Raw genomic sequence first — 21,156 nt, 5'->3', positions numbered from 1 at the left:
AGGCTTTTTTGTGGTGGTTGTTCTTTTAGTTATCTTTGAATGAGCTAATTTAGCCAAAAGCAAACAGCTACAAACACTCAGAGCCAAGTATTTCTAAGAAAAATTAAAACTCAGAGTAGAAGAAATTTTACCTTGGTTACTTTAGAATTTGTATCCTTCTCTGTTTTTTTCAAATTTTCTTTTTTCTCAGTTTTTTGCAAAGCTGCTGACTCTTCTTCCACTTCATCTTCTCCTTCCCCTCTTTTTTTATCAGCTTTCTGATCTCTGATTTCAGCTACTTTTGCTGTGGGTCTAGATATTCTTGGAGACCTCCTTAAAGTACGACCCACATTTGTTTTCTCTTCTTCCTTTTCTGTCTTCTCTTGCTTGGTTTCTGGCTCTAGAATTTTGGGAGGAGAATCTGGCTTCTTCTTCCGACTGGATATCCTAATTGTTAATTTGATACCCTCTTTCTGCCTTTCAGAGGTTATTTCTGTGTTCTCTGAGGCAGTGGTTTCTTCTTCAGGAATCAACTTATATTTAAATTTGCTTTTTTGCATAGAACCCTTTGTCTCAGAAGGATCACCTGTGCCAGAGGTCTGGGCATTGTCCAGATCATCCACTTCTACCTTTGTGGATTCAGCATCCACTTTTAAAATTTCTGCGTCTATTTTCTCCAAAGACTGACCTTCAGTGGAACTGCTATTCTGACACTCTACCACTTCTTTTTCTGAGGCTAGTTTCTCACAGTGGACAGTCACGTTAGACGATGGAGAAGTTTCAGCTGTCTCAGGAAACCCTGCGTTTACTGATTCTACAGTACTCTTTGGAACCTCCTCTGGTATCGGACTCAATCTTTGTGTGTCTTTATCAAGAAAAGTCTTTTTGGACTTCTCTAACTTTTCAAGACATTCTAGGACTGGTAGGCGCTTATCCTTCTTACTTTTGGGAGACCTCTCTTCAATTCTCATGCTACAGGATTCAGCGGTACATAAAGCAGTTTTTAAAGAGAGATCCTTTGCTATTTCAGAAGTCTCAAGAGGAATTTCCATTTCTGGAGGACCAGTTTCCTCTATGTGCCCTTTGTGACTCTGTGTCTCTAAGGCTGATATTGAACTATCTGCATCTTTCCCTAAAGTGACCACTTCTTTCTCAAGATCACCTATTTTCATACTCGTTATGACAGAATTTAAAGACTCTGCTCCATTTCCCTCCATGATGACACTTCTGTCCTTAGAGGGGCTACAGCTATCTTCCTTTGTATCATAAAACTTCATCTCCATCTGTTCTGTCTTAAAATTTGGAGTTACCCTTTCATCACTAACTTCTCCATTTACCAGCTGTTTCCCTTCATGACCAAAAGTAGTGATTGTAGAGATCCTTTTACAAGTCTCTTCCTCTTGTTTTATTTCATCTTTCAAAAACTCTTTTGTTGGAGTAACTGATTTACACAAAGGTCCTTTGATTGGACTGTCAAAATCATCACTCAGTTTAATTTCTCGTTTTTTTAGTGGTATCTTGGCCTGCTGGTCATTTTTAAGTTTCTCGGTTTCTTCAGTAGACTTCTCAGTGATTTCTTGAGAAGATTTAACATTGCCAGCAAAATCTAGCCTCTCAGGCTCTGGCTTCTCCATGCTACCTTTGATATCTCTAGGATCTGCTCTACATTCCTTCACTTCGACTTTTACGGGTTTGACATTTTCCTTGAAGGAATCACTTTCTTCTTTGATAATCTTTTTTTCTTCGCTTTCTGGCAAAGGTTTTTCTAGCTTCACTATGACAGGCAGTTTTACAAGTTCCTTTTCATCTTCTTTTTCTATTTTCACAGTAGCCTCTTCTAGAGCATTGGGTGTGGAACAGTTTTCTGAATCTACTCGCTGCTCTTCACTTTTCATCTTTTCACTTTCCTTCCGTTGCTCTAAAAATCAGAAAACGTTCACATGAATCTAAGCATTCGAGATTATAAAATATATAAGGCAAAACATAAAATATATTTCCATTCGAAGTTTCTCTCTTAAAAGAGGTGGCTTCTGTCACTGGACATCTGACAATAAAAAATAAAATCACACAGTAAAGAAAATTACCAAACTCTGAAGTACAACTTCTAGATATTAAAAAAAACTATTATTTAGAAAAACTCAGGTTTCTGCTTTATACTTTTAGCTTCAATGTTCTCAATGAAATGTAAATATTTATGCATCTCAAATAATTTATTCAAGCTCCAGTGATGGCTCAAAAATATGAAACTAAGAATATATCATAAAACATTTCCAAAAGACCATATTTGTTTTAAAACCTGACAACTGTTCTTCTTTGCAAGTCACTGAGCACTTCATTTAACTTCATTTAACTGAGGTAACATGAGCAAGGCAGTGGGAAAATGTTTTATGTTTTATCAGGTTATAAAAGTAACAATTCTGTACAGAAAATGAAAAACAGAGAAACAAAAAACATGCCCATAATCCAAATACTCAGAGGCAATCACTATTAATATTGTATTTTAGGTTACTTCCTTCTAGTCTTATATATTTTTGAGAACACCGGGATCATGCTGCCCCATTTTTCTCACTGAAACATTAGCATTTTCTTATGATACTAAATGCCTTTACAGAAATTGGACTTAATTATGTAACATCCCTCAATATGGTTATATTACAGTTTACTTTATCAAATGCCATTACTGAACATTTCAGAAGTTAGTATTTTATAAGGAAACTGTGTTTATCTGTCAACTCCTCTTTTTACCTTATCGGCTATATATTTCCAACTTTCATGGAGTATCTAATAGTGCAAATTTAAATATAACAAAAGTATGGGGCTTCCCTGGTGACGCAGTGGTTAAGAATCTGCCTGCCAATTCAGGGGACACAGGTTCGAGCCCTGGTCCGGGAAGATCCTACATGCCATGGAGCAACTAAGCCCGTGCACCACAACTACTGAGCCTGTGCTCTACAGCCCGCGTGCCACAACTACTAAAGCCAGTGCGCCTAGAGCCTGAGCTCCACAACGAGAGAGGCCACTGCAATGAGAAGCCCACACACTGCAATGAAGAGTAGCTCCCGCGCACCACAACTAAAAGAAAGCCCGCGCTCAGCAACGAGGACCCGACGCAGCCAATAATAAAATAAATAAATTTATTAAAAATAAATAAATAAATATAACAAGAGTCATGTTTAGTAACTATCATAAATCTTTGAATGGAATTACAGAGAATGCATATACACTTTAAACTTGTGCTCAGGGAATCTGAGCAGTGTTTTCAGAATTCTTTAACTACTAATTTTACCTAAATTTTCCTCACCCTATCCTTGCAACTGAAAAACCTCACTTCTTAATGAAGTTTTACCAAGATAGGAATTAAAAACTTTTTTATGAACAGATTCTTGCCAAGTTGATACACCAGAGTTTCAACGTTTTCGTGGGAATAAAATGTAATAGACAGAAGTGAGATGAAGTAGGACATATTCTTTAAACTGAGAATTCAACATTTCTTTTAAAAAGTTAAGTACTTTTTTTTTAAGTTAAGTACTTTTATTACAAACCACCATTTCTTTTATGTTCAATCATACTGCAAATAAAAAATTCAAGAACCACTGATAACTACCGAGAACCTGATATTAGAGTATTGTGCCTCCCTCTTTAACTGTCATATACTTATTTAACATATGCATGTCACTAAGAAAATTAAAGACATGGCAGAAATTACATAGTTTGAATGTCTTCCCTTTCCCATTGATTAAGTAGGTTTAGTAAATTCCTATTCATTGAAATTGGTTAATGTATCAGGAAGTCTAATTAAATAAATATCTTGGTTAACAATTAAAATACAGATTACCATCTTTATAAATAACTTTAGCCTAATACAAAGAGTATACTAAACACAATTTCATAGTTTTTCTATATATTTTGGTTCAAAAAGCAACTCAGGGGCTTCCCTGGTGGTGCAGTGGTTGAGAGTCCGCCTGCCGATGCAGGGGACACGGGTTCGTGCCCCGGTCGAGGAAGATCCCACATGCTGCGGAGCAGCTAGGCTCGTGAGCCATGGCCGCTAAGCCTGCGCATCCGGAGCCTGTGCTCCACAATGGGAGAGGCCCGCGTACCGCCAAAAAAAAAAGCAACCCAGGATTCTCACTGTGACATCCACCCAAGCTAAAATGACACATTGCTTTTCAGGTGGTGAATGAATAAGTCCTTTAAACTGATTTTGATTTGAGTAACAACGTGGCAAAATAAAATGAAGAGTAACATTAGTTTCAAGACTCCTAGGTTCAGTAATCCTAATTCAGCTAGTGGTGTATCTTTAGATATGTCACAAACTCTCTGATCCTCATTTCTTCATGTATATATAAATAAAGCAGCTGGACTAAGTGACCTCAACAATTATTCTTCACTGGCTTATATTTCTCTTAACCCCAAAATATTCAATATTTTTTTTGGCTTAGCTCTTATAAGAGAAAAACATAACAACAATTATATCTCTAGCTCCTGTAGATCACATGGATGTATCCCTAAAACCGAAGACACAAAAACCATGACATGAAATGAAATTTTAAGCACAATCATAATTGGTAAAAAGGTCATTCAGTTATACAAGCATTTCTAACAAGTTCTGTCAAAAGGAAACTAACTATAAAGGAAGATGCAAATAAGTTTAAGAGACATGAAATTTGAAGTAACAAGATTCAAGGAAAAATTCACCTCTAAAATCACAATGCAACAGCAACATTGCTTGACAAACTTAAGGTGATTCAAGACAAGTGTTACTTACTGTGGGTTTTTAAAGCATATTTACTCAACAATTATCTATTAATCACCTATTATGGGCTTTCCCACCCATCCCAATCACTATGTAATGAAACACTGAATGTCTATGTAAGTTAACACTGAAGGACATTGCTAGTTACCTATCCAGTATCAATCTCCTCTTCTTTCTTACTACTACAACTCTAATTTTGTTCAAGAAAGTACTTGCCTCTTCAGATACCTTATAGCTAAGGGTCATGTGAACCAATTCTGGCCAATGAGATGCATGAGGAAATCTGGGTGAGACTTACAAAGTTCAGTTGACCTATGCCTTCTGCCTCTTCCCCTGCTTTTTTTTTTTTTTTTTTTTGTGGTACACGGGCCCCTCACTGTTGTGGCCTCTCCCGTTGCGGAGCACAGGCTCTGGACGTGCAGGCTCAGCGGCCATGGCTCACGGGCCTAGCCGCTCCACGGCATGTGGGATCTTCCCAGACCGGGGCACGAACCCGTGTCCCCTGCATCGGCAGGTGGACTCTCAACCACTGCGCCACCAGGGAAGCCCTCCCCTGCTTTTTGTCCAGAGCCTGCACACAATATCTGGAGAGGGAACAATCAAAGCCACATGCTAAGGATGGCAGATTAGGAAGGGTACTTGACGGCTTCATGGAGCTGCTGAACCAGACCTGACCTGCTTACCACATGACTTTTTATTACAAGAAAAAAATTTAACTCACACTTGTCAGAATGGCCATCATCAAAAAGAACACAAACAAATGCTGGTGAGGATGTGAAGAAAAGGGAACCCTCATACACTGCTGGTGGGAAAGTAAACTGGTGCAACCACTGTGCAAAACAGGATGGAGGTTTCTCAAAAAACTAAAAGTAGAAATACCATATGACTCAGCAGTTCCACTCCTGGGTATATATATCTAAAAGAAACAACAACACTAATCTGAAAAGGTACATGCACCCAATGTCCACAGCAGCATTATTTACAATTGCCACGGTATGGAAGTAACGTAATTGTCCATGAACAGATGAATGGATAAAGAAGACGTGGTAGATACATGCAATGGAATACTACTCAGCCATAAAAAAGAATGAAAGCTTGCCATTTGCAGCAACACAGATGGACTTGGAGGGCATTATGCTAAGTGAAATAAGTCAGACAGAGAAAGACAAATACTGTATGATATCACATATATGTGGAATCTAAAAAATAAACATATAGCATTATTGATATATATCAATAAATTTAAAAATCTTTTATTTTATGTTGGAATATAGTTGATTTACAATGTTGTGTTAGATTCAATGTACAGCAAAGTGGTTCAGTAATACATACACATATATCTATTCTTTTCCAGATTTTTTTCCCATTTAGGTTATTTTAGAATATTGAGATCCATGTGCTATACAGTAGATCCCTACTGATTATCTATTTTATATATAGTAGTGTGTATATGTTAATCCCAAACTCCTAATTTATTCCCCTCCCCCACCTTTCCCCTCTGGTAACCAGAAGTTTGTTTGTGAGTCTGTTTCTGTTTTTTAAATAAGTTCATTTGTATCACTTTTTTTTTTTTTTTTGGTGTTACACGGGCCTCTCACTGTCGTGGCCTCTCCCATTGTGGAGCACAGTCTCCAGACGTGCAGGTTCAGTGACCATGGCTCACGGGCCCAGCTGCTCCGTGGCATGTGGAATCTTCCCGGACTGGGGCACGAACCCGTGTCCCCTGCATCGGCAGGTGGATTCTCAACCACTGCGCCACCAGGGAAGCCCTCACTTTTTTTTAGATTCCACATATCAGTGATATCATATGATATTTGATCTTTCACTGTCCAACTTACTTCACTTAGTATGATAATCTTTAGGTCCATCCATGTTGCTGCAAATGGCATTATTTCATTCTTTTTGTGGCTGAATAATATTCCATTATATATATATATATATATATATATATATATATATATATATATATATATATATATCACATCTTCTTTATCCATTCATCTGTTGACGGACATTTAGGTTGCTTCCACGTCCTGGCTATTGTAAATAATGCTGCTATGAACACTGGGGGGCATGTATCTTTTTGAATTACGGTTTTCTCCTAATTTATGCCCAGGAGTGGGACTGCTGGATCATATGGTAGCCCTATTTTTACTTTTTTAAAGGAAACTCCATACTGTTCTCCCTAGTGGCTGTACCAATTCACATCCCCACCAACAGTGCAGAAGGGTTCCCTTCTCTCCACACCCTCTCCAGTATTTACTGTTTGTAGACTTTTTGATGATGGCCATTCTGACTGTGTGCGGTGATACCTCATTGTAGTTTTGTGTTTCTCTAACACTTAGCGGTGTTAACCATCTTTTCATGTGCCTCTTGGCCATCTGTATGTCTTCTTTAGAGAAATGTCCCTTTAGATCTTCTGCCCATTTTCTGATTGGGTTATTTGTTGTTTGTTTTTTTTGATATTGAGCTGCATGAGCTACTTGTATATTTGGAGATTAATCCCTTGTTGGCTGCATCATTTGCAAATATTTTTTCCCATTCTGTGGGTTGTCTTTCCGTATTGTTTATGGTTTCCTTTGCTGTGCAAAATCTTTTAAGTTTAATTAGGTCCCATTTGTTTATTTTTGTTTTTGTTTTGGCCACACCCATGGCATGTGGGACCTTAATTCCCTGACCAGGGATCGAATCCATACCCCCTGCAGTGGAAGCAGAGTCTTAAGCATTAGACTGCCAGGGAAGTCCCTGTTTTTATTTTTGTTACTCTAGGAGGTGGATCCAAAAATATACTGCTGGATTTATGTCAAAGAGTGCTCTGCCTATGTTTTCCTCCAACAGTTATATAGTTTCCGGTCTTACACTTAGGTCTTCAATCCATTTTGAGTTTATTTTTGTGTATGGTGTTACAGAATGTTCTAACTTCATTCTTTTACATGTAGCTGTCCAGCTTTCCCAGCACCACTTGTTGAAGAGACTGTCTTTCTCCATGGTATATTCTTGCCTTCCTTGTGGTAGATTAATTGGCCATAGGTGCGTGGGCTTATTTCTGGGCTTTCTATCCTGTTCCATTGATCTGTATTTCTGTTTTTGTGCCAGTACTATACTGTTTTGCTGACTGCAGCTTTATAGTATAGTCTGAAGTCAGGGAGCCTGATTCCTCCAGCTCCATTTTTCTTTCTCAAGATTGCTTTGGCTATTCGGGTCTTTTGTGTTTCCATACAAATTTAAAAACTTTTTAGTTCTAGTTCTGTTAAAAATGCCATTGGTAATTTGATAGAGATTACACTGAATCTGTAGATTGCCTTGGGTAGTACAGTCATTTTGAGAAAATTGATTCTTTCAATCCAGGAATATGGCATATCTTTCCATCTGTTTTGCATCATCTTCGATTTCTTTCATCAGTGTCTTACCATTTTCAGAGTACAGGTCTTTTGCCTCCTTAGGTAGGTTTATTCCTATGTATTTTATTCTTTTTGATGTGATGGTAAACGGGATTGTTTCCTTAAATTCTCTTTCTGATCTTTCATTGTTAGTGTACAGAAATGCAACAGTTTTATGTGTATTCATTAATGAGCTCTAGTAGTTTTCTGGGCTCAAAATATTGAAATCATCATATGATATTACCAACATGCATTTAATGGACAAATAATAGGAGCTGCCTTCACTAAAACATCAGTACTATCATTTTATTGCATGTTAAAGGGATACGAACTGGTGCCAATCCTTTTGTAACTTATTTAAAAATTGATGACATCAACATGGTTGATATCTGCCAAAAAGGTATCAAGAAGTTGCTTATAATTAAGTATAACAAAATAAAGCCACAGGGCACTTCCCTGGTACTCCAGTGGTTAAGACTCCACGTTCCCAATGCAGGGGGCCTGGGTTCAGTCCCTGGTCAGGGAATTAGATCCCACATGCCACAACTAACGATCCCACATGCCACAACAAAGATCCCACGTGCCTCAACTAAAAGATCCTGCATGCCGCAACTAAAAAAAAAAAGATCCCACATGCTGCAATGAAGACCCCACGTGCCACAACTAAGACCCAGCGCAGCCAAATAAATAAATAAATAAAAATTTAAAAAGTAAAGCCACCCACAGAAAACAAATGAACCACTTAATAAATTATTAGAAGGCAAACAGGAAATAGAACCCTCTCAGCACCCGAAAAGCCACACACAAGCCTTTTCCCAATAGTAATTCCCTCTTTAACAAGTATAACTATTACCTTGACTTTTATATTAATCACTTCCTTATTTTGCTTTATAGTTTAGTTTTACCTTTTATTTTCTCTTTTAGGTCTCTTTAACCTACTATTGTTCCTCCATCCTTTATTTTTTTTGCAATTTATTTGAGTCACCAAATCAAGTAATTTGATGGTGACTCAATTCTATAATTTCTGGATTTTGCTGACTGCATTCCCATATTCCTCTGTCCTTTTTTCCCCTGTAAATCGTCACTTTAATCTATAGTCTGCATCAGATTCAGGTTCAATTTCTGTGGCAAAACTACTTCAGTGGTGGTATGTTCTTTATCAAGAGGCATTAATGTGTGATCATCTCTTTTTGTGATGTTAAGAGATGTTGGGCTTCCCTGGTGGCGCAGTGGTTGAGAGTCCGCCTGCCGATGCAGGGGACACGGGTTCGTGCCCCGGTCTGGGAAGATCCCACATGCCGCGGAGCGGCTGGGCCCGTGAGCCATGGCCGCTGAGCCTGCGCGTCCGGAGCCTGTCCTCCGCAACGGGAGAGGCCACAACAGTGAGAGGCCCGCGTAATGCATAAAAAAAAAAAAAAAAAAAAAAAGAGATGTTAATGCTGAGTATCTAAAACCTTTTCTTATTAGGGATTACAAAATGATATTCCCATCTGTCAATCTTCCATCTGTGATTATAAACCCTATAAAAATAAACTTTACTAATTTATTATTTTGTTATACAGTGGTACAGTTAATACTGGAAAGTCAGGATTAAAGTTAAATTCTTTTTATTTATTTAACAATTTTCAAAATAATAATTTGGTCTCCACTGGCATCCTCCAAAGGTAACCAGTTTTTCTATTAGTATTATGATGAAGTCATGGATTTAAGACATATTCAATGTGTTTTAATCCACTACGGTTATTATCCTTGTGATGCTTAAATTGTCCCATCTTAGACAATGGAAACCTTTTTAAGTTGGCTCTTGAGTCTTTCTGAAATGACTTTGATACAGTCCACACTACTTGGAATGACAGGACGTTTCTTGGCTCATTATGCCCCAGAACTGGAATCAGCCACTTTTCCAAGATGCCTTGGTTTACTTTAATGGGAAACTGTATTTCAAGACCACGATCTGGGTGCTAAAGGATGCTCACTGCTACTGGGTTGGCCATTGTTTTTAAGTCTTTTCAGTGGACAGAGCTAGAAAATAATAAAATTAACCCATGAGTTCATAATGATAGTTGTTTTCCTTAACTTTTCTGTCTTACATCTTATTTCTTTTTCCCACACTGAGAATCTTGGTTTTCAAGGACACCACAGATGATATAATTAGAATATCAGTTACTTTTTCCTCATATTATGCACGTTTCAGAATAACAATGACACCAGCATCACCAAAGTGATTTAATGAAAGGTTCACAAGTTTTTGCATGTACTCTTCCCATTCTTTCTCCGTTTTGTCTTACTATAGCTCCACTGTGAAAACACACAGCCATTAAAGACTACATGTTCTCTATATCTGTCATTTAGATTTAGTTACATGTAACTACCAAGTTAATGCTCACCCAACATTCTTTTTTAAATATTTATTTTGAAATAATTTTAGACATATAGATGTGTTACAAAAATAGTTCAAGTACATCGTCACCCTGTTTCCCCTAAGTTAACAACTTACATACTCACAGCACAATTATCAAAACCAGGAAATTAACATTAGTAAAATACTATTAAACATAAACGGATTTTATTTAAATTTTGCCTTTTCCCCCAACCCCCCACCAGATCCTTTCTGTTTAAGGATCCATGTCTCATTTTGTTCTTGTGTTTCCTTAGTCTCCTCCAATCTGTGACCATTCCTCATTCTTTCCTTGTCTTTTCTGACCTTGACAGTTATTTTGGAGAATACCTCTCAATTTGGTCTTGTTTGATGTTTTCTCAAGATTAGATTAAGATATACATTTTTGATGAAAATTTCACAAAAGAAATGTTGTGCATTATATCAGAGGCTACATGATGATATACATACCTTGACCATTCAGTTACGGTGGTGTTGGCTGCTCTTTCCACTGGAAAGTTAACCATTTCCCCCTTTGTAACAGGTAAATGTCTTGGAGAGATACTTTGAGATTATGCTAATATCCTGTTTCTCCACAAATTTGCACCCACTAATTTTAGTGTCTGTTAGAGATCTTGCCTGCAACAATTACTACTGCAGTATTTCCCTAATGGTAAATTTGTATTATTCTCATTCCTTCTACACTGCAGGGAAATGTAGTCCCTGCAGTGCAAAAGGAATTAATTGACATTCACCTGCAGGGAAGACCTGTCCCTTCACCTCCATTTATTTATTTATTCAATTAGGTACTTATATAAGTAGGAACTTATAAATATTTCTTTTATTCTAAGATTTAAAATCTATCATCATATAAATTTGTTGCTAAAACAGTTCTGCTCTCACCACTGAGAGCTCCTTCCAGTTGGCACCATGTACTACTGAGTGCCTAAATTATTTTTTGAATATGTCCTTAATTTCTGTCATTCTAAGATATTCTAGGCTTATCCTGTATTTTCCCTGCCCATCTCCTGAATCAATCTTGTCTTTAAGGGGCACTAGTTCCTTTTAATGGAAAACAATATTTTGAAATAAAAATCTAGAAGCTAACGGTGCTTATTGCTACTGGGGTATCATTGTTCTTAGATTCCTCTCATGAACAGAGGTAAGAAATACATGTATGTATATTAAACCGTACAAATGAATATATTTATTTCTATATCACCCACCATTGAGGTTTTGTTAGTCTTTTTGGCTATCTGAAGCTCATTCACTTAGAAGATCCCTATAAAAAGACTCATGGGAAATTAGGTCTTCGATAGCACTTTACCTGCAGCCTCTATGTAAAAGTCAGTTTGGCTAGACATAAAATCTCTGGTTCACATTTTTCCTCCTTAAATATGTTATGGCATTTTCTCCTGGCATAAGTCATTGCTTTCAAATATAGTGATGGCAGTCTTATATTCTTTCCCCTATAAGTTACCTGGTCTTTTTGTCAGGATTGCCAAAGTACTTTCTTCAAAGCCCAATAATTTTACTAGAATATGTCTTGATGTTGGTTGTTCTGGGTTGATTTTCCAAGGTACACAGTGTCTCTTAAATATGTAGTCTCATATCCTTTTTTTATTTTAAGAAGTTTTGTTAAGCATAGTCTTTAGCATTTTTGCCTGTTCCCTTGCTTTGGTTTTCTATTTTACGGGCCTCTGTTGGATTTTCATTACGTATCTTCAAATCCTTATCTCTTTCTCTCGAATCTTTATCTCTTTATTCATTTGTTTTTGTTTTTAACTTTTTAAAAAAACACACACCTTTCCATCTGCTATTTATTAAGGGCACTAATTCTTGTGTTTGCTGACTGAGATGTTATTTATAGATTTTTGAAAAATCATAACTCTACCACCTATTAAGTTTTCATATGTTTAGTAAGAATGTCTTTTGGGTAAGCTTTCATTCTCTGCAGTGATGTTATTCTACTTCTTATTCTCTTTTGTTATTATAATTCTGTGGGATTTGACCTGGATCTTTTTAAATTTTTTAGTTGCTCATTTTTATGGCAAGTAGACAGTTTTTCTAATTTCACAGCTATAGAGCTCTGCATTTTTTATATTAAAAATTAAAGTGATTTATTTTATGAGGTCACCTACCTCTAGCCTTCTCTCATACTTTTATTTGCACCTTCTTTTTTGCTTGTTTCCATTGTCCTTATTGTACTTAATTTAGACCCTATTCCCAGCAGATTGCACAAAGCTCTGTGTGGAGTTTAGTCCTGGAAGGGAGCTTTGGCTGGAGAAGTTTGAGAAGTCATAAGGCCTAGAGTACCCGAGTCCCTTTAAGATCTTAATTTCACATACTGTTTATAGTTTTTTATTTTTGCCATGAATATGTTCCTTTTATAGGGGAATCTGTAGAGAGTCAAAAACCATGCCACTGACATTTTCCAAAAATTATGAATGATAACTTAAATTATCACCTTCTGATTCTAGGCACAACAAACTCGATCAGAAAAGAAAACTTCAACAGTTTCTCTAATCATGAAACGTTTCTTTTTCTTTTCTTCTTCTTCCCTTCTCTCCCTTCCTTCCTTCATAGAGTGGAATGAAGAGCTAGTATAATACTAAAAACTAAATAATGATGGTATTAAATCACAAAAATTGTATGAATATCCTGAACATAGATGCCCTGTATACAAAACTATTCTTTAAAGTTCTATCAGGCGGGGCTTCGCTGGTGGCGCAGTGGTTGAGAGTCTGCCTGCTAATGCAGAGGACACAGGTTTGAGCCCTGGTCTGGGAGGATCCCACATGCCGCGGAGCAACTGGGCCCGTGAGCCACAACTACTGAGCCTGCGCTCTAGAGCCTGTGCTCCGCAACAAGAGAGGCCGCGATAGTGAGAGGCCTGCGCACCGTGACGAAGGGTGGCCCCTGCTTGCCACAAATAGAGAAAGCCCTCGCACAGAAACAAAGACCCAACATAGCAAAAATAAATAAATAAATTTATAAACTCCTACCCCCAACATCTTGAAAAAAAAAAAAAGTGTTGTGAATATCATAAACAAATTTATTAAAAAAATAAAATTCTATCAGGCATTTTAAAATTGATAGAATTTTAAAGAATGGTTTTGTATATATAGGGCATCTACATGCAGGATATTCACATAATTTTTGTAACTGAAGGTCATCATTAAGTTTTCAGTACTGTACTAGTAAACTTTGGTTTACTAGTTTGGTTTACAGTAATTTATCCTGTAGCTATTCTCTCCACTCTGTCAATATTACTTCAGGAAGGCAAAGTAAACAATATTAATTATTCTCCTTAAGACTGAATTCAGGGCTTCCCTGGTGGCGCAGTGGTTAAGGATCTGCCTGCCAATGCAGGGGACCCAGGTTCGAGCCCTGGTCCAGGAAGATCCCACATGCTGCGGAGCAACTGAGGCCACGTGCCTAGAGCCCGTGCTCCGTAACAAGACAAGCCACCACAATCAGAAGCCCGTGCACTGCAACAAAGAGTAGCCCCAGCTTGCCACAACTAAAGCAAGCTCACACACAACAAGGAAGACCCAATGCAGCCAAAAATAAATAAATATATTTTTTAAAAAAAAGACTGAATTCAGAAAACCTATTTTGGAATGCAGGCCATAACATCCATTTCTAGATACCAAATGTAGTACAGGAAAGTGCACCAGATTATCCCTTAACTGCTACATTTCCTATTGAACCAATTTCACAAAAAATGAATAAATCAACTCATAAATTGCAATATCAAAAATGTTTCCATTATATCACCAACCAATAAATTGGAGTCTTTGGGAAATATTAATTGATAAGGTAAAGATCCTTCCCTGAATGATATTAAAAGTTTTAATCCCTCCCCCCACCAAAGCTTCTTAGCATCACACCATGACTAGGCCATCTATGTTCCATGGGCTAAGAAAAGCTTTTCTCCTTCTCCTGAGAACTTGACTGTTGGTTAAGTTCTGCTCCTCTTATAAACCAAAAACTGGAATGTCAACTCAATCACTAGGCCACAGAGCTCATGTTATCAATAACATCTTACTGACAAACTAAATCTGGATTGAGAAAAAAAAAAAAAGTAAGGCACTGAGAACAGTGTTAGCACATTGTGATGATATACGTGTCAGCTATTTTATCCACTACAACGCAAGCTTCACAAAAGCAAGGATTTTAGTCTGCCTTATTTACTAAATCCCCATGCCTAAAATCATGTCTGGCACATAGTAGGTGCACAATAAGTATCTGTCGAATGAATAAGAATTATTTTGCTGTTAGAATAAGAGAAACAGAAGAGACACTATCTAAGAGAAAGAAAAAAACCAGAGAACTAAATGTCTTGCTCCTCCCCTCCTTTGCTTTTCCAAGAGATGTCCTGCCCTACAGACTTTCTTTTAATTGTACTGAGAGTCAGAACATCAGCATTCACTGAGAAATATTTTCAGAAACAGCTGTATGAAAGCCTTTGTTGTCCAGTTGGCCCTCTGCATCCTCAGATAGAAAATATTCAGAAAAAAAAATCCAGAAAGTCCCAAAAAGCGAAATTTGAATTTGCCATACACAGGCAACTATTCACATAGCATTTACATTGTATTAGGTATTATAAGTAATCTATGGATGATTTAAATGAAGTACACGGGAGCATGTGCATAGGTGGTATGCAAATACTATTCTATTTTATATAAGGGACTTGAGCCTTCTTGGATTTTGGTATCGGCAGAGGTTCTGGGAGCAATCCCCAGAGAGACCAAGGGATGACCATATTTGTTTTCAAGGTTAGGAGAAGACTGCCTATTTATAACCTTGATACTCAAACTGTGGTCCTCTGACCAGCAGCATCAACTTGGCCTCTGTAAAAATGGTGTATCAGGTAAATCACTAGGTAAACATCATGCATATTAAAATTTGAGAAGTACAGTTCTAGATCACTCTAGTTAAGGGCATAGGCTTTACAAGAATCAGAGTTCAAATCTAGACTCTGACACATTATTATCTATATGACTTGGGCAAGCTTATAACCTTCTAAATTCCTTCATCTGTAAAACTGAAATAATAATAGTAGTACCTCAAAGAGCTGCTAATCCTTTTATTAAGAGGATTAAATAAAAATGCACATGAAGCATTTGGTAGGCTGCAAAAAAGCAGGACAGGCCCAATAAATGTTAGTTGGTGTTATTGTTGAAATTCCCCCCAACATAAGGCCCCCAACAGTGAAATTTTAGAATTAAATACAAGAAAGAGCTTTACTTTATTGATGAAATAGTTTGTTTTTCTTTCTAATTTAAACTATACAACGACCCCCCCCCCTTCAAAATCAGTGTAAAATTTAAGTTCACTTAATAGGAATAATTGCCTCTTAAATTTCTATTGCCTTGACCTCTTTGGTCTTGATTTAAATACATTGGAGAAGAAGCAAACACAGGAATGAATGACCAAATGAATATTAAGTCTAAACTCAGAACTAATCCTTAGGGATGCTACTAAAAAAATCTGGAAAATTCAATAACATTATATAGTAAACTTGAAAATTGCTAAGAAAGTAAATCTTAATGGTTCTCATCACAAGAAAAAGTTTTTTGTAACTTTGTATGGAGACAGATAATTACTAAATTTATTGTGGTGATCATTTCACAAGGCATACAATGTCAAATCATTATGTTGTACCCCTGAAATGAATAATAATGTTATATGTCAATTATACTTCAATTTAAACATCTTAAAATTCAATAGTGGGTTTAGAGTACTTTAAAATTAAGTTTTACTGATGTAGGCTACAAACTGAATTTTAAGATATAGAAAAGAATTTTTCAAATCAGAAATATGGCTTCTGGGCTTCCCTGGTGGCACAGTGGTTGAGAGTCCGCCTGCCGACGCAGAGGACGCGGGTTCGTGCCCCGGTCCGGGAAGATCCCACATGCCGCGGAGCGGCTGGGCCCGTGAGCCATGGCCGCTGAGCCTGCGCGTCCGGAGCCTGTGCTCCGCAACTGGAGAGGCCACAACAGTGAGACGCCCGCGTACCGCAAAAAAAAAAAAAAAAAGAAATATGGCTTCTGAGTAAGACCACCAAAGATATTTGAAATCATATAAACGCTGGTCAAAGGAGGACAGTAAACAGGATTTTTGCTAAAAGCAATGCTTAATATGTACGAACATTATAGCCTACATTAAAAGGCATAATTACTTGTTTTTATACAATGCTTGCAGCTAGGGGATGACTTTATGGTTAATTCCCTCAAAGCAGCGAATAAGGTAAAAACATATTGCTTTCAGATTCTAATCAAAACAGTAAAGGAAAACTAACAGTAGAGGAAGAAAGCATAATAAGGAGAGCAAATTCTCTCCCCTGTCATTAAAAGGTATGTTATCAACAAAAAGTATTAACTAAAATGATGTTAGACAAAATTTCAGTTGGTTTCTCTGCTTCTAGAAAAGTTAGGACTTGGTTCTGTCCTTCTGAAGAGGTTACGATTTGATCTGCTCAGTTAAGCATATTAGGAAACTCAATCAGGAAATCAAGTTTAATAATTATAATTCTTGGAGACTTAAGGATTTGCTAAGGGCAACCCAAAACAAAACAAAGAAAACCAATCCACACCACACATACACAAACAATTAAAGAATTGGCAAAGAACTTGAATAGATATTTTTCCAGAGAAGATATACAAATGGCTAAGTACATGAAAAGGTGTTCAACATCATTATAGTCATTATGAAACGGCAAATCAAAACCACAGATACGGCTTCCCTGGTGATGCAGTGGTTGAGAGTCCGCCTGCCGATGCAGGGGATATGGGTTTGTGCCCCGGTCTGGGAAGATCCCACATGCCGCGGAACGGCTGGGCCCGTAAGCCATGGCCGCTGACCCTGCATGTTCGGAGCCTGTGCTCCGTGAGGAGAGAGGCCACAGCAGTGAGAGGCCCGCGTACCGCAAAAAAAACACCACAGATACCACGTCACATCCATTAGAATGGCTATTATTTTAAAACAAAGAAAAGAAAACAAAGTGACAAGTGATGTGTACCTTGTGAAAAAATTGGAACCCTTATGCATTATTGGTAGGAATGTAAAATGGTGCAGTGGCTGTAGAAAATGGTATGGCAGAGCCTCAAAAAATTAAAAACAGAACTATCATCAGATCCAGTAATTCTACTTCAGGTATATACCCAAAAGAAGTGAAAGCAGATATCTACTTTCATAGCAGCATTATTCTCAACAGAAAAACGGTAGAAGAAACCCAAGCATCCAGTGACAGATGAATACATAAAATGTGGTAGATACACACAATGGAATATTAGCCTTAAAAAGGAAAAATTCTGATACTTGGACAATATGGATGAACACTGAAGACATTAAGCTCAATGAAAATGAGACAGTCACAAATGGACAAATACTACCATGATTTCTCTGAAATAAGGTTCCTAGAGTTAATCAAATTCATAGAGAAAGAAAGTAGAATGATGGATGCCTGGGGCTGAGGGGAGGAGGAAAGGGGAATTAGTGTTTAATGAGTACACAGTTTCAGCTGGGGAAGGTAAGTCTGGAGATGAATGGTGGTGACAATTGCACAACACAAATGAACTTAATGCCATAGAACTGTACACTTAAAAATGGTTAAAATGTTAAAATTTTGTTACGTATATTTTATCACAATAATTTTTAAAAAGTTCACTAATATCTTGTACTCTTAAATTAGTAACAGATATTATGTTTTGATGATATGAACATTTTTTATTTAAATTTTTAAAATGTTCAATATAAAAGACCAAAGTCCTCAATGGTTTTTTGCCGCTGCTTCTTTTTTTTTTTTCCATTAAATAAAAGGAAAATATACCTCCTTTTACAGGAAGGGTTAAAAATTTTCAAATTGAGGGAATTTCAATTTATATAGCTGGGAAGAGGAGTAGAAAAGAGAAGAAATTACAAAACAAAGCAAAACAAAACACACAAAAAAAACCTTGTTTAGGTGTTTCTTCCTCCTTTTTAGTCTCCTCATCCTCTAAGCTGGGACTTTCCCGGGAAGAGTTGTCCTGTTGGCTAGAGTTTTTCAATAGTACAGGATCAATTTGTGCTTTCAGGAGCGCAAGAGTCTCAGCCAACTCGTTTCGATTTCTAAAAAAGTGGAAAAAAAAAAAAAGACAGCATAAAAATCCTTCTTGTTTTCTAAGACCTGTGTTGCCAGGGGTTGGGGGGGAGGGTCGGAGAATTGGGAGCCTGGGGTTAGCAGATGCAAACTACTATATAAAAGATGGATAAACAACAAGGTCCTACTGTATAGCACACGGGACTATATTTAATATCCTGTGATAAACCATAATGGAAAAGAATATGAAAAAGAATATGTATAATGGAGTCACCTTGCTGTACAGCAGAAATTAACACAACACTGCAAATCAACTATACTTCAATAAAATTTAAAAAATCTTTCTTCTGTTCTAAAGAGATTTCAGAATATATCTATTAGAAATTAAAATTGAAAAAAGAAAAACATATTAAGAACATCAAAAAACACTAGTACAGGGCTTCCCTGGTGGCACAGTGGTTCAGAGTCCACCTGCCGATGCAGGGGACACGGGTTCGTGCCCCGGTCCGGGAAGATCCCACATGCTGCGGAGCAGCTAGGCCCGTGAGCCATGGCCGCTGAGCCTGTGCGTCCGGAGCCAGTGTTCTGCAACGGGAGAGGCCACAACAGTGAGAGGCCCGCATACCACACAAAAAAAAGAAAACAAAAAAAAACACTAGTACAGCTAACCCTACTTAACCTTAAATTTTAAAATTAAGTATTAGGAATGAATACATATTAAAATAAACTCTTCCCCAAAGAGGAATCTTAAGACTATTCTATTGATTTGAATGGCAATGCAAATCTCTTTGGTTAAAAAGAACAACAGGAACAAAAATTAAACAAAAAGCTAAGTTGGATAATTTTTTTTAAATACTATGCAATGTCTAGGGAGTACAAAATCAATGGAAAACTTGCTTGAAGAAGAATTTTTTTTAAACTAAATGATTCAAGTTTTTGATTCATATGGGAATAAGAACTCTTTTCCACCTACAGAGAGAATAATATTTGAAACTGCTAAGGAAGTCTACTAACACAGTTCAAAAACCCAAAATTTTAAGTTATGGATGCTGCTTTGTCAATTAGAGTTTACAACTACAGGAAGGGAATTCATTTTGAATAAAAATTACAAGAAAATCCCAAATAAATAAGATACCAATCCACAAATTATCTGTTTTTTCTACCAAATCCGCAGGTGTAGTATGGTCAATTTTAATACAAACAAGAAAACTAATTTAAATATTTTCCTGCTCAGATAAACAGGGTGTAACAGTGAAAATAAAAAGGAAACCCTGGACTAAGAGTTGAGAAACTTAGTTCTAGATCTGCTACTAAGTTAATTAAACAGCACCATGATCTTCCCATCTGTGTCATCAAAGCACTGTGCATGCACCTCTAATTCTATGTAGTTAGTATTAAGATGAAACTACTTGTTTTCTTATCTGTCATGCCACATATGTCCTCTATCCTCTGTTTCCACCTCTGTGCTAGCTGCCTTATGAAGTAGGCTCTAAAAAAATGTTTAATGAATGAATAGAATCCCTGTTCCTAAACTAAATGGCGATGTACCCCTGGACAGGTCATATATCTTCATTAGCCCCGAGTTTCCTTATCTATAAAAGACTAGATTCTCTCAAGTATTATTAAATTGGCTTCCAAAGAAAGTAATAAAATTGCCAGCGATTGACATCTTTCAGAAATTAAAATGACAACCATTTTGTCATTGTGTATGACAATGAACACAGGTTTATACGTATTAAAAATATTGTGCATGGAAATGAATACATGTTTATATATAACTATCACATTAGCATATACAATAAAATGAATAGTTTTAGGATTTTAATTACCTAATAGTAGAAGGTCAGATTAGATGTACTTTCAAGATCATGTCTGGTACTACATCCACTTTACAAAAAAGGAAAATTAAAACCGAGATATGTTAAATAAATTTATTTTTGGCTAAGTTTCTATCTCTCAATTTCAGTAGACCAACCTGATTCTAACCTAAGCCTCTATCCACTTAATGCTATTACTATGATATTTCACTGAGAATTCTATTTGTTATTTTTTGAGGTCATGCTGGGAACTGCATGACCTCAACCCATTTGTTATTTTTTGTGGTCATGCTGGGAACTGAAAAAAATATTGAAGTATTTCACTATACCAATTTTTAAAAGCTGAACATTACAAGAGTGCCAATATTGCTAGAAAATCCATGTCAATTACTTCCACTACTCTAAGCAACAAAAAAATTTAGCAGAAAAATTAATTAAGAACTCCCCTAAAGCCTTTTAACCTGACTACAGTATTAAAATGCAAACCTAAAATAGCCATTATATGAAAACAGAAAACTACCCATCTGGATTTCTCCTGTTTCGCTCTTACAGTTATATTTAGTATGCTAAGTAATTTTTTAAAAACCCTAAATTAGAACTAGAGGGTATTTTAATAAATATACATATATTAAAATTATATCCAAATTTCTTACAGGACCTTTTATTTTTAGTACGATTTTTAAAGGTTACTTTCCATTTACAGTTATTACAAAATATTGGCTATACTCCCCATGTTGTACAATACATTCTTGAGTCTATCT

At 36.7% G+C, this 21,156-nt stretch overlaps 1 protein-coding gene across 1 annotated transcript in view; it reads right to left on the bottom strand.

Annotated features, from left to right (window-relative positions):
* RSF1 (remodeling and spacing factor 1) overlaps window positions 1-21,156 on the bottom strand; it is a 165,327-nt gene that overhangs the window by 29,046 nt on the left and 115,125 nt on the right. The window contains exons 5-6 of the mRNA XM_065881801.1: window positions 18,453-18,607; window positions 132-1,897 (exon numbers count right to left, since the gene is read on the bottom strand). Of these exons, the coding sequence (XP_065737873.1) occupies window positions 132-1,897; window positions 18,453-18,607 (1,921 nt within the window). The remainder of the gene's footprint in view (window positions 1-131; window positions 1,898-18,452; window positions 18,608-21,156) is intronic.

The sequence above is a fragment of the Phocoena phocoena genome, chromosome 8 (assembly GCF_963924675.1).
Source record: "Phocoena phocoena chromosome 8, mPhoPho1.1, whole genome shotgun sequence".
In the NCBI taxonomy this organism is placed as follows: Eukaryota; Metazoa; Chordata; class Mammalia; order Artiodactyla; family Phocoenidae; genus Phocoena; species Phocoena phocoena.
This window is presented reverse-complemented; position numbering and strand designations above follow the sequence as displayed.